The sequence below is a fragment of the Euprymna scolopes genome, chromosome 10 (genome assembly GCF_053919585.1).
Source record: "Euprymna scolopes isolate OS-2025 chromosome 10, ASM5391958v1, whole genome shotgun sequence".
In the NCBI taxonomy this organism is placed as follows: domain Eukaryota; kingdom Metazoa; phylum Mollusca; class Cephalopoda; order Sepiida; family Sepiolidae; genus Euprymna; species Euprymna scolopes.
The window spans coordinates 138,746,439-138,761,546 of record NC_136491.1 but is presented as its reverse complement, the minus strand read 5'-3'; the positions used below and the strand labels follow the sequence as shown (position 1 = coordinate 138,761,546).

The following is a 15,108-nucleotide window of genomic DNA, read 5'->3' as shown; positions in this document are numbered from 1 at the left end:
AATGGTATCATTAAATCTCGGGCAACATTAAATGGTATATTCGGAATGTCACATTCTAGAAATAAAATGTATTAGACAAGACATCTAACACATAGGGAAAAATAAAACAGTCGATTTCCCAAAATGAAATGATTGTTGATTAATCAAGCACTTTCTGCAAAGATTATTCTATCAACAAAAGTTTACTAAATAGGCTATGGGCCCAAAGGTCAAAATCCCTCTAGATTTTTGATTCTGTGACCTCGGTTGGGGGTGGAAGAAAAAATGGTGTCAAATGAATGCCAATAGACTCCTGAACATCATATTTTTTTTCACAAGCACAAATGTTGCGCATTAATGAAAACGGCGGCCATATTTAAAGATGGCCGACAATCATCAAATAGAACATTATGACTTGCTTAAACCTTAGTAGCACACAAACCGATAACAATACAGACATCTAGTTTAGCACATTTTATTCCCAATTTATTTCTTCATCATTTAATACATAAATATTGGACTTAATATATTTACTATGCTTCAAAATAGGGAATATTTTTCTAAAAAAGCTTTTTTCAAACATCTTATTTTAAACAACTTCAATCTTTTCTGTGGATAACTAAAGAAATAGATTTACATTTTGATATTTCACATGTAGAGACACCTATAGTCTACCAATATTATTAGTCATACAAATCTATTGCTATATTTGGTATGTAACAAGGTCGTTTAAACCTGAGGTAGATCTGCGATTTTGTGTCATTTTTTATACACATCAACTTGGTAAAATATACAATGTTTGTCAATTTTCATTAAAAAGTATTTTTTTGAATCTATGAATAATAACACAGATTTAAAGGACAAAAAGGCATTTTTAATGAAAGTTAAACAAACAACATGTTAGTAAATAAGATCATATATGCTTTTATTTAAAACTGATCACTGCTTATGCCACGTCATCATCATCGTCGTCGTCATCACCATCATCAGTGTCATCATCATCATGTCCAATGTTTTTACTAATTTTATAACAAGAATCTCTTGCACACTTGCACATATCTGTGCATGGGACCCTGTTTTGGAGACATGTACAAATGTTAACGTCTTTACAATGACTTTTTTTACATTTGGCAGAGCAGTTAATTAAATCCATTAAACTGTCTGGAGCAGGAAGAAGATTCATCCAATGGATTACTAAATCTCCATTTTCTATCTTCCATCCATGACAATCAGGGGATGGTATATCAGGATTTGCATGGAGGCTCCTTTTATAGACACCTGAAAAAAGAAAGAAATTAACATTAATATTGAATAATTTTCATCCTTTCTAATAAGCAAATAACAATGAAACTCCATATATTTAATTTTTACATATAATTGGAAATTAAATATTTATAAAACGTACCTGCTTGATAGTTAGCTCGCTTGATGTGTTCACTCAGGGCATCTTGATTTGGAGGCATTGTGATTTCCAATTTTCTTTGGAATCTAAACATGTTGTATCTGGCTTCATTAACACTTGTGACATTTTGTTGGCCATACAACCTGCAAACAAACATTTCCAATGATTTTGCTGTGTCTGGTTTCACATAAAATTCATTACCAAGATCACTGAATGCGTAACAAAACTCATTCTCTCTCAGTAATAAACTAAGTGCTTTCTTTTTGCCCTTTCCGTAAAATGAACTGACACTATCACATCCTGTAAAACAATGTAGACCAATCAAGGCTTGACTGACAGACTCTCCAATGTTGTCTTTTATCATCTTGATGTCTATTGTTCGCAAAATTGTTCCTCTTCCTGTGTGGAAGTATAAATGTGCGGGAATAAGATTTTGTAAAGAAACTCCAATTACAAACACATCGGTATCAGGACTCATAATGATTACATCCGTACTAGTGTTGGCTGCAAAAGAAGCATGCAAATAAATCCGTGTATCAGCTTCTTCTTGTGAGCTACAAAGTTTTGTCTCTTCTAACCGGATGACAATATCACTTGCCTCTTTTCCAGGTGAGAAGGAATGACATTTCTTGTTATGCGCCAAGAATACCTTCACTCCTCTAAGCTCTGATGTTGAAACATTAGACCATGTTTCATCCAAGAATTCTATTAAGGACTTTTTATTCTCTCCATTTGAAAGAAATTTCTTCCATTGCTGAGGAAGGAGCTGACCATGGATTCTTATCTGAGAGCTAGTAGCAGCTCTTTTATCCCTCTCGATATTTTTTATAGAGATCTGCTGGTATGTATCAGTAACAAAATGAATTTCTTTAGAATGATTCGATTTTGCCCTGTTCACTAAACTTTTCAAAATAACAAGAGCAAGATTAAGAAATGTTTTCTCTCCTTGTAATTTGTTCAAATTTAATTGGTGTATCAGCGACATACCATCCACTATATATATGCCACCTACTATAGGGTTCTCAACAATAGGATTGTTAGCATGGCTTTCTAAAGCATGAAGTAAGTTTGCTTTATTAGTTTTAACCAACGATCCATGTGAATTTGCAAGGGACAATGGTAATGGACCTAAGGAATATGACAGTAATTCTTGAAGATTAATGTTCCGGATTCTACCAATCACAACCAATCTTGCTAGGAGATTTCTATCTGCTTCCAAAGTGATATCCTTTCCGTGGACATGATGATTTGATTTTTTAGACATACTGGAGAATGTTTTTAAATTCATTCTTTTCATCGGGGCAAAAAAATCAACTTCTCCCGTTTGTAGACGCTGCCCACAGAAATTTTCAAATTCTGATTCGCCCCTTGCCTTAGCAAATTGCAGATCATTTTGAACATCTTGTGTCGCAACTAATCCTGATGCAATATGGATCAACTCAGCTGGTTCATACTCAAATGGATTAAACATACTGTTTACTGTGTCTATTATCTTTCCAATAGCAAGCTTATCATGTTTCATCCGACTGTGTAAAAGATCTGATCGTGTTCCACTTCGTTCTCCTTTGCCAGCCATAGTTTCACATTCATGGGTAATAGACCCTCTCGCATGATGGGACCATATCCACCTGTTGACGGCTCTCTTGTTTGTGCTGAAGCCTGTCATACCACCTTTTGTTTTTGAATCACGATTAGCAGTTTGTTCGATGGTTTGGTCACAAGGAATTTTAGCAAAGGCATTTGAGCTTCTTTGAACAGCAAAATCTCCTCCAATGCATTGTGTATATATCACTGGATGAGTATTAGCGAGATTAGACATCTCCAACCAGTAAACTGGAAGGTATCTGCTATAATTTACATGGTCATATGCAAACACCCAAGGTAACATCTGTCTAACACTTGCCAAGTGAAGTTCCCAGTTTGACTCTCGAATACCTCTAAGGAAAAGTAAAAGAATTTCTACAATGTCAATATAAGAACTCCAGAATGCAAAAGTTTGCTTTTTGTTGCCAACCTGTATAAATTCTTCATAGGATGATAGAAAACTTTGAAAATGTTCTCCCTTCAGAATTTCTTCATACTGAGGTCCTGGGAATGATTGTGACAAGGATGTCATTAAATGCTTCACTTTTTCTGCCTTTTCTTCAGGAATGCTGTTTAAATAAGTTGTCAAACGCATATGCTGCATTGCTTCGGCCACTACTTTATGGGCTCTAACTGCTCTGTTATAGTGTCTACCTGTGAAAACTCCATTTATTGAGCCTACAGCAACAACTTCTGATTCTATTAGAATATCTTGAAGCCCGGCATCACGAAAACGCTTTCCCAAACACCCAAGAAAGGACATTGCTGTATGAAAAGCACCAAGTCGAATTACCAATCTCTTCATGAAATATGGATTTCTCCATCTAATTAATTGTGCCTTTGAATAGATTGCTTGATCCATTACAATAACAAGAGACTCTAACTTGAGTTGATCTGCAATGTCAATGCTTTTTTTTAGAATTGTAAGGACTGTATCCATTTCTGTGGGGCTAACATCAATTACGGGTAAATAACCTATGGTAGATTTTGATGCAATCTCCCTTTTGCACAGGAGTTGGTTAAACCCAGTCCAAGATGGTAATATAATTTCACTGCCGAATTTTGTGATATAGTACGCTATATCAAGTTTTAGAGAATTTTGCAGAAATACACGATCTGAATGAAGTGAAACATGTTCAGCAAATGGTAGTGGGCCATCTTTTCTTCCACCGGTGTATGTAGCCAAATTTACTTCTGGTGGTTCCAATGTTCTTTTCCGTGTTCTTTTGAGTCCTTCTACTGCAATCTTAGATGCACACGGTTCGACTAACATATTTTGTATTATTATCCCAGTTGTGTTGTGTGTTGTTCCATGTCCAGATAAAGTTTCCTCACCAAAATCATTATTGTCCCAGACCAAAGTTGTTGGAATACCTGCCTGGATGGTGGATGGAATAGAATTTTCTCCACGATTGATTTCAAGTTCAGCTAGTGCTGTATCATGATTTAAAACCACCGAATGAGAAACACAATGTCCCAAACCATTCAATAAACCAATCACTTGGGCAGATCCAGACAGATGGCGTACAGCCATACCAAGTGATAAATGTTTTGGCATTAATGTACGTCCGTTAGAAGACAAAAATATAATGTCTTGTGAAATAGACAAAATCTTTCTATAGACGGATGCAGATATGTCCATTATTTTTTCTGTGCACAAATCTTCAGATGCCCCAACTATCCATGCAAGAAAGTTAAATAAAATATGGGGCACCATCTTTTCAGCCTCCTGCAAATTTAATGTTTCTGCTGTTGGCGGCCATAACGAAGGAGGTTTTACTTGTTGAATAATATTTCTCAGATCCATAGCTGTTATGTACAAGTTAGAAAGAGGATTTGGATCTGAGCGTACATGACTTGTTTGTTGGTTTGTGTCATTTTCTGACGACTCTGTTTCACTTGGAGTTGTGGTATGTGTTTCCTCATGGAGTACTGTTTTTTCCTCTACAAGAGAAGACACTGTAATGTCATTTACATACACGATGTCACCTTGTGATCTCATTTTAGGAGTGATGAAGCATAATTGAGGAAATTTTTTCATTAATCTTTGTTTTAAATATCCTGTTTTATATAAATGCGCATCAACTCCATGTGTTTCTTTAATCTGTTTGACAAACAAATCTTTCAATTTTTTAAGTCTCATGATTTCCTTGTTTTCGATAATCCTTGTTTGGACTAATTTCGCAAAGACCTCAAATGCTTTAGCATATGAAGTTTGCTCAGAGTGTTCGGTTTTGGTTGGTTTGGTTAAATATCGAGTGAAGTCACGGTAACATGAGTTATGATATTTCACTTCGATTGCTACACAATCTTTATTCCTTATTTGCATGAGGAGTGATTCATTTTCATTTTCTTCTGCTGCTCGTTTTAAATTAGCAGCTTCTATTGTCGAACATCTGACAAGTTTTTCCCTGTTTCTTTTGCCAGATCCTTTGCACACTATAGTTTTTACTTTTTGGCATAGTATGCAAACATCTGGTAAAATATGCTCTGATCTAGCTGGCAAAGATGGTCGATCAAAATTGAAACGAAGAACCCGTCTTTTTTTAGCTGGTGGATCATCATTTTCGGCAGTAGTCGCATCAATGTTTTCTTGAGATGGGGACCCTGTAAAAATAAATATATTTAGGAGTTTAATATGCATTTGAAATAACAAAGTATATGGAAAAGTTCAAATTAAAAATATCCAATCATTATTTCATAAATCCAAAACATTTCATTAAAAATTTAAGATTTTTTTTGTATAGTGCTGATAAAACTTCTGTGAAAAAATTGTATGTTATTAATTTACATTCTACAATTAAATCGTCTGGTGACTCATTATTAATCGGACCAAGGGATGTTTACAAAATCATGCAATATATTTATCATTGGAATTGGTAGGTAAATTCAATATGCAATGCACTTTATTTTACTAGTGAGTTACCACTTATCAAGGCTAAAAGCCACACGAGGATAAAGGTTAATGGAATAGATTGTCAAGTGACTGATTGTGGAAGTGCTAGAATCAAGAAATGGTACCATAGACAGTTGTATCTATATTTAGAATCATAAAAGAAATGACACATTTCCAGATTAAAACCAATAGCTAAAATTATTGAAATTATGAAAACTGTTAAATAGTAACAGCATTTGGCTAAGAGCAAAGTGTACCCTTTATTCTGATAATACAGGTTATCTTTTGTTTCAGATTTGTGAAGGAGAAATCTTTCTAAACTGAGGCAATTGTAATTTTTGTTCCAATCAGAATACATTTTTGGTGAACTAAATTTTACCCACAATAAAACCCTGTTTTGTATCTATGTTCTCGTGGGGGAGGCAAGTAAATAGAAATAAACTCTAGTTTTTTGTTTTTTTTTTTCTTTACAAGTGAAATTTTCTAAAACAGATGCCAACTTTTATGTACATATTCAATTGTTTGAAAAGATATTAATGTAGATTAACACCCTCATTTAAATCGCTCCCTCCCCCGAGAAGAAAAAAGATTGTACAACTTAGAAGTTTACAAAAAAAAAAAAAAAAAAAAAATTAAAAATCAATTAAATTGAATAAATATATTTTAGAATTTAGAGGTGTTGACCTTTTTTCTAGTGAAGATAAATTCTGTGCGTTTTTTTATTGGGAGAGGAGGGGGTAAATTACAATCTTGGCACTCAGACTTAGGGTTAATGGTAAAAAAAAATTAACAATAGTCTCCAGGAAATGGAGGATGATTTTCCATTAAATTTATATACGAAATGTTACTCTAAATCCATTTTTTCCTACCATAAAATTTTTCATGCTGTTCAGTTCACACGTACTTGCCTAAGTGAATAGAGGGAGTATAAGAAAAATTGTCTCTTTCCAAATACGTATCAATAAAAATAAAAATTATTAAAAGCTTAAACTTACCTTCGAAAACGTTATCAGTATTCTTTTCTAGTTTTTTCTGAATTCTTTCAATTTTCTGATAATCCGTGAAACGTGCATAACAAGTTTGGTGAAACCCAACACGAGGTGGTATTTCAGTTGAATCACAGCTTAAGTCAAAGTTTTTCGCAATTTCTGCTTGTGGTCCATGTAAACCTTTCCATTTTTTAACATATTCTAAAAAGCGCGTCCATGTCTTCACTGAAAAAGATCTAACATTCAATGTTTTAGTTGGAAATATGCACATAACGCACTCTTTTTTGTCTTTGTTTACAAACATTTCTTCTTCACTGGAGGCAGCCATATTGAATTTTTAACTCGCACTACGATGATTGTGATTGGTAGATTGTAAGGAGTAAATAAAAGAAGTATTCTGAATGGCTACTTTTTTGTACGAAGGCAACTTAACAGTTAGCATTTTTTTGTGCATTAAAATTAAAATTATTTATTAATGCACCATAATCTTGCTTGTGAAATTTTTTTCCATGTTTCTTATGATTTTATACATATTATATCCAAAAATTATGCCCACCCCTTTTACATCTCATTAAAATTAAGAATTTTCACTCTGGGGCGACGGCCTAAAACGCGCTACATCGAAACAAACATATCGGGAGAATTTTTTCTTGCATTTATAAGTTACAAAACCGGATTTGAAATTTAGTGGATGATGTCCTTTTCCTCGCTATTATATCTTTCACACAGAAGAGGTGTAAGGAATTTTTTATACTTTGTTGTAATTGTCATGACAGGTGCTCGAGTGATCTTCAATATATGAGTTCTACTGTAAACAATCACAGAAAAAACTCGTCCTCTACAAGCACTACCAATAACTCTCCCCTTTCTCTCATTGCGTAAGACTAAACGAAACTTCTACAAGCAAAGTTTCTTTCCTAGAACCACGGGGTGGTGTAATACAGAACCCAAAAAAAACGGGCCCCAACTCTAATTAAGCCCCGTTTCTTAGTTTTTTGTCCGAGTGAAATGAAACTTTGGTCATAACTAGTTTATTCAAAACATCACATCAAAACACTAGGGCCGTTGGCTTTTTTTCTCCGTTCTACAACATATGTTTTAGGTGGCCTCCATTTAGCTTTTGTTTTTTGTTGTTTTTCTTTTGATCACCCTGTACAATACCGTGGAATAAAATTCTGGTAGACTATAGCGTGGTTGTTTTAAAGTCAAATCTAAACAAGTTCTTGTTGAACTGTACTCTTAAATAATCTAATTCAGCCCAGTTACTACGATTACCGATCATCAAGATGTCTCGACGAACACTACACACTCATTAACTTTTATCCTCAACTAACATTTTTGTCCTTAAGAAATGGTGACTCTCTAATAAAAAAAACACATGCCAGCATATGTTAAACGCATGGGTGTCACAAATTATTATATAAACTAACCCGAAATTGATATCAAGTTTAACTAGGGATCGGATCCGAGAAACTACTCAGTTTAATCCTGCGTCCTGTTCCTTAATAATCTTTACTCTAAAACTCCTTCGTCAATCCTATTGTTTGTTTGTTTAATATAATATATTTTAATATATTATTATTGTTTGTTTGTTTGTTTGTTTAATATAATATATTTTAATATATTATTATTGCTTGTGTGTTTGATATAATATAGTTTAATGTATTATTATTGTTTATTGGTTTAATATAATATAATTTAATATATTATTATTGTTTGTTTCTTTGATTTAATATAGTTTAATATATTATTATTGTTTGTTTATTATTATATAGTTTAATATATTATTATTGTTTTGTGTTTAATATAATATAGTTTAATATATTATTATTGTTTGTTTGTTTAATATAATATAGTTTAATATATTATTATTTTTTGTTTGTTTAATATAATATAGTTTAATATATTATTATTATTGTTTGCTCAATATAATATAGTGTAATATATTATAATTGTTTGTTTGTTTAATATAATATAGTTTATTATATTATAATTTATTGTTTGTTTAATATAATATAGTTTAATATATTGTTATTATTGTTTGTTTAATATAATATAGTTTAATATATTATTATTGTTTTTTTGTATAATATAATATAGTTTAATATATTATAATTGTTTGTTTGTTTGTTTAATATAATATAGTTTAATATATCCTTATTGTTTGTGTTGTTTAATATAATATACTTTAATATATTATTATTGTTTGTTTTTTTAATATAATATAGTTTGATATATTATTATTGTTAGTTTAATATAATATAGTGTAATATATTATTATTGTTTGTTTAATATAATATACTTTAATATATTATAATTTTTGTCTGTTTAATATAATATTGTTTAATATATTATTATTGTTTATTTGTTTAATATAATATAGATTAATATATTATTATTGTTTGTCTGTTTAATATAATATAGTTTAGTATATTATAATTGTTTGTTTTTAATACAATATGGTTTAATATATTATTATTATTATTTGTTTGTTTAATATAATATAGTTTAATATATTATTACTGCTTGTACTCATTGTTTTAAGCACAGCAAAAATACAACACCCAAATCTGCGCGGTACTTTACCATATGTTCCAGTTTGATATTATTTCTATTTCTACTTAAATTATTTGTCTCAACTAATTTCCTCATTTAGGAATTTTATGCATTAAACTATTGTAATTAATGCCGATTTCTTATTTATTATAAAGCCAATTCTCTTATAAGTATTATCCAATATATAGTAATGATTTTAAAGTTTAAATAAAAATATGACTTAGAAAAATATTCTCTAGAATCGAAATTAAAACTATATAGATATAAAAATATGTCCGTGTGCTAGAACGTTTTCATTTTAAATTCTACGTTTGTATGTTAAATGTAGAAACTATGCATAATATAATCAACGTAAAATTAAAATAAAAGCAATGGTATATATATATATTTATATATTATATATATATATGCATATGTATATTTATATATATATATATATACAAATATATATATATATATTATGAATGAAAGTAATTATCTTACGCTTGTTTTTTAAGAATAAACAATTTAGATTGCTTCCAGTATTCTTCTGAGTATCTTAAAGGGTTCATTTTAATAATTTTTAAACAAAAATAGACTTTTTTATATTGATGTCAGAGCAAGAAAATTACTTAACTTTATATATATATATATATATATATATATATATATATATATATATATATATATGTGTGTGTGTATATATATACGCATTCAATACTTTTCTGCGATTAATTAATTATTTTTAATAATATATAATACTAGCATGGGTGCCCTGCGTGGTACGGGAGTTTGGAGGTGTGTGTTAAGCAAAAAAAAGTGGTAGGAAATCAGGCTCGAACCCCTACCGTGAAGGAGGAAAAGAACGGGAAAAAACGTGACGTCTTTGCTGTTACGACCACCGCAACCCGAAAGTGGCGTAAGTTTAAATTAAGGCTAGACAATCGAAAAGAGGGAATGACTTTCAAAAATATCGGTGAAAAAAAGCGATCCCTCCCTGTAGAAAAGTGCCCAGTTGAGGGTGAAGAAATTAATGTTTTTAGCAAATATTTCAGAATTTGTCGTTTGAAGGGTCGCGCTTCAAAACGATACTGATCTTGTGAGAATCCGTCACCTCTGTCGAAAGTTTTAGGAAGACATACACACATACATACATACGTACATTTATATATAAGTAGCTCAAATTTTCGGCCCAAACCAATTAAAAAGCTTGCCCTATCTCTAAATACCCTTTATGTAAAATTTCAAATGTTTAGACCAGAAATTGTCTGAGTAATTTGGTAGCGACCGTCGAGGTCAATTTTTTAATCTTCAACCCCTATTATGACCCCTTAAAATTTATTGGTTTGGGCTCAAATAAATTATAATATTAGATCCATCTCCAAGGAATCTATATCTAAAATTTTAAGTGTTTTTACCCAAAATTGGCGGAGGTGTTTGGTAGAGTTCTCAAAGGTCAAATCGTTGAACTTTGACCCCCATAACAGCCAAATTTCTGGCCGAAAACGGATTACAAATATTTTCCCAAATCTCAGTACCCTGTATATAAAATATCGAGTCTGTAGAATGAAAATTGACAGAGTTATTCTGTAGGGAAATGGACACAGACATACAGCCACTTTCACTTTTATAGATATATAGATGTAGATAATATATATATATTTATATATATATATATATATACACACATTTGCATTTCGAAATGATGTAGAGTAGTTTACACAATTCTAATAGATGAATTCAGGAAATAAATATGTATATGTAGAAAGTATTTATTCTGTATTAATTCTTTATAGTCACATATTCGTTTAATATACATTTATTATTTTGACAAGACCTAATCGTGACCAATTTTGCCACAACTATCAATACAGTTATTTCATTCGATAACCTATTATTATTATTTTTTTTTCGCAATCAACCAAAATTAAACTATAAGATTATTTTTCAAACGATTAATAACATTATTATAATTCTGCCTGTGCAGCTAATAGATGGCGCTATTTTTAGATAGGATTATCAGGTTAAATTCTAATTTAACGGTATTCTTTAGTTCTTTAATTTTATATATGAATATACAGAATAGTAAAAGCCCCTCCCCATCTGATTGTTAAGAATTTTATTATTTCAGCAGTGTTCGTAAAATGCACAAGTACCATTAATATTAGTGTAAAATAATATACAAAAACACACCAGTCTTGAATAGTATAGTATCGGCTTCAGACAAACAGATACTAAATATATGGTGTTAGACTTTTCTGTATTGATAATATAAATAAGCGGACAGGGTGTACAATAATATAATAATTGTTAGCATAGGATTCGAACAGCTTCCAAATTTGCATTATTGATTTTAGATTATTCATTAAGTCCAAACATCTTTTCTTCTATTATTATATCGCTCTAGTTTGAAAACATTGTACATATTTACGAGGAGAAGTTGGTCGTAAGATTCTTCATCTCTTTCTATGTATAGGTTCAACGTGTTCAAGCGGAAAAAGATGAAAATCTTTTGTGTAAACAAGGCTTAATTAACCGTAAAAACAAAATAACAAGTAAAATAAATCATATACACTCTCTCACCTTTCATACTACTATAAAAAGATCAACTTTTAAATTGTTTTCGGTTTGGCTTGAAAATGAAAGATGGTGAATAAGTTGCGATTTATATGTATTGAAATAAAAAAAAATATAAGAATTTATTCAATTAATTAATAGAAATTATTATACTGAGACTTTTCTAGCTAATTGACCGTGTTATGTTTAAGATAAGATTTTCAAGTTACATTCAACTTTTACTTTAGTTATCAATGTACGGAAATGTTAAAATGTCCACCTACTCATTTTTAAGTATAGTTTTTTTTATTACATAATAACGCTATTGTTTCAGCAATGTTAGTAACTGCACAAATACCATTTAAATCAGTCTAAAAAGTGTATATAGAACCCTAATCTTGAATTATTATTATTATTATTATTATTATTATTATTATTATTATTATTATTGTTGTTGTTGTTGTCGTTGTTGTTGTTGTTGTTGTTGTTGTTTTGTTTGTTGCTATTGTTATTGTTCGTTGTTAGGAATTCTTATTAAAAGTGAGTCTTAGAGAGTCTTAAGAGAGATGTTGCGTTCTGTGTTCGTGTTATGAAGAGATTCATATCTATATATATATATAATGTTCATACTTAGAAGTGTAATAGAAGCTCTTAGAGTGAGGAGACAGTGTTGAGGCAGTCTTGGTGTTCACATTGTAGATATGAGATGTAGAGAAATTGTGTATGTGAAGACATTTTAAAACGCAGGATATATAAGACATATAATGACAATTCCACTTTACCTTTTGGTAGAATTACAACACAAAGATGACGTTTATAAAAACACATGATGAGTTTATTTCTTCTTCGACCGGTCGGTGTTTTTTCTTAGTCAGGAATTCAAAGTTTTACATTCTATGTTTCAAAGGTGACCGTCTCCCTTCTAGACGTTCGACTGTCCATCTCTCGATTTCAGACTGTCGCCTGTCGTTCTCAGACTCTCTCAGACTCTCCCTGCTTAACTCTCAAGTTTCTAACTATATCGAGAACTTCTCATTTTCCATGACGTCATACACATGTTAAAACATATGTCTTCTTTCACGTGTTCTGGAAATGCGTGTCCAATACATTTTCCTTTGTTTACAAAAGGAATTCTAACCTATATTTCCAGTAACCTATATTTCCAATATGTTAAAACATGTTTATTAAATTATCCTATAGTCGCATTCCTCATTCAATTTCATAACAGAATTGATAAATGCACATTCCTTTTCTTAAAACTATTTTATCTCTAAGCTAAACAATGGTTTGTTTTTACATTCCATTTTCTAATTCTCTCCCATAATCTATTTCTAAACCTAAATTACGGGGTTCGAATTTCGCCCATTCTATTTCATTTTCATTTTAACTAAATCTCTCTATTTTTATACCTACATATATACATATATATAGCATATATTTAACATCTATTGTTACATGAAAAGGGGACAGCCCTAATCATCTAACAATAGATGTTAAATATATGCTATAACATAGAAAAATGCGAGCATGAAAAGTAATATGGTTAAGTTAAAACATGGAAAATTAAAGGACTAGTTGTTAAAACTGCAAACGAAAAAGACAAGATATTTTAATAAAAAAATATAATGAATTCATAATCTAAAATAATGCAGCATTAAGTTTTTTAAAATTCAATTTAACATTATATCATCAATTCTTAATGCTGCAGTATTTTATTTTTTACTACAATATCTTGTCTTTTTATTTTCCAATTTTAACAACTGGTCTTTTTTTACTTTTATAAGCTTCATCTTGACCATAAAACTTTCATACTCGCATTTTTCTATGTAATCCATAATTTTCCAGGCTTGGCTTTGAAATAACATTTTTGTGCGTGTTCAATAATTCATATAAGATTATTACCAACTTCTTAAATTGTCTGAATACAAAATCAAATAAAGGACGTACTTAAGTAAATAAACAGAAAGAAGAGACAAAAATAGAGAGAAACAGAATAAACAGGCGACATAACATCGGTCGTAGCATGACAAAGAGCATCACTTTTGTTAACTCTCTCTATATAACCCAACTACGACATTCCCGATATGATTTATAAAGGTGTCAACGACGAAAAGTTTGCTATAGTTATCAACAACTAAATCAGAGGAAACCGTCCCTCACGTTCCTGACTAATTCTGAAGACTTTTGAACACAACTAATTGATTAAAACTTTTGTTTTAATGAACTAAAATTGAAAATTTTTATTTCAAAAGACAGCTGAGTAGGTGACCTATGAACTGTAAAAAACGTTTGAAATTTGGTCATAAAATAAATGAGCGGTGTAGCTTTAAAGCAGTTCTAAATAAGTAAAATAAACACTTAACCATATATTCAAACACGCATGATTAACTTGAGTTGGGTTGTTTGGTTTGTCTGTGTTTTTATGGTCATTTAAGATCATGCAAAATTTCTGGAAATTTTGGTTTGGTTTGGTTTGGTTTGGTTTGGTTTTACGGCATATTAAACTTTATTTTTATTTTTGGCTATTTGATGCTGATTACCATTATTTGGATTGTTTCTTTTTTGTATATTTTAAACTCATTCTGTAAAAAAGATTATATTTTATGGTATAAGTTTGCTTTTTTTAGAGATGTTGGTATTGTCTGTGGATTCAATTTCTCAAAAAGTTCCCTCATTCCGTCGTAATATTTTTTCGGGTATATGAGAGGTCGCTACAGTGTAAAAGGAAGTGTTTCACTGTAAAGGTTTCTTGGCACTCCAAACACTCTGGAAGGTCCGCTAATATGTTTAACAATGACGTAGTTTGTGCCTAACATGTCTGTACATAAGATGAAGTGAAAAATTGTCATTCAAGTGCTTTGTGATTGTGAAAATTTTAACAAATATCAACCAGGTTTGACTGACAAATGTTTATGAAAAATTTGGTGGGGGTCACAATCATTTGATAAGGTTCAGGCTTGCATGCGGGTAGCTAGATATGAAAAGGCAAAATAAATTGTGTTAAAACACATATCTCTCTCTCTCTCTCTCTCTCTCTCTCTCTCTCTCTCTCTCTCTCTCTCTCTCTCTCTCTCTCTCTCTAGTTTTCTCTCTCGTTCTTTCTCTTTTTCGATACTTATCTCTTTCAGTCCCTTTCTCTTTCTTTCAATGAAAAAACAGAGAATTTG

At 30.9% G+C, this 15,108-nt stretch overlaps 1 protein-coding gene across 1 annotated transcript; it reads right to left on the bottom strand.

Moving 5' to 3' along the window:
- Positions 1-731: 731 nt before the first annotated feature.
- LOC145286303 (uncharacterized) lies at positions 732-7,382 on the bottom strand. The gene is made up of 3 exons (XM_080135172.1): positions 6,857-7,382; positions 1,385-5,572; positions 732-1,257 (listed from the first exon to the last, which is right to left on the bottom strand). Exons 1-3 carry the CDS (start codon positions 7,176-7,178, stop codon positions 926-928), a joined length of 4,842 nt encoding a protein of 1,613 aa, XP_079991298.1. The 5' UTR covers positions 7,179-7,382; the 3' UTR covers positions 732-925.
- Between the last annotated feature and the right edge of the window lie 7,726 nt (positions 7,383-15,108).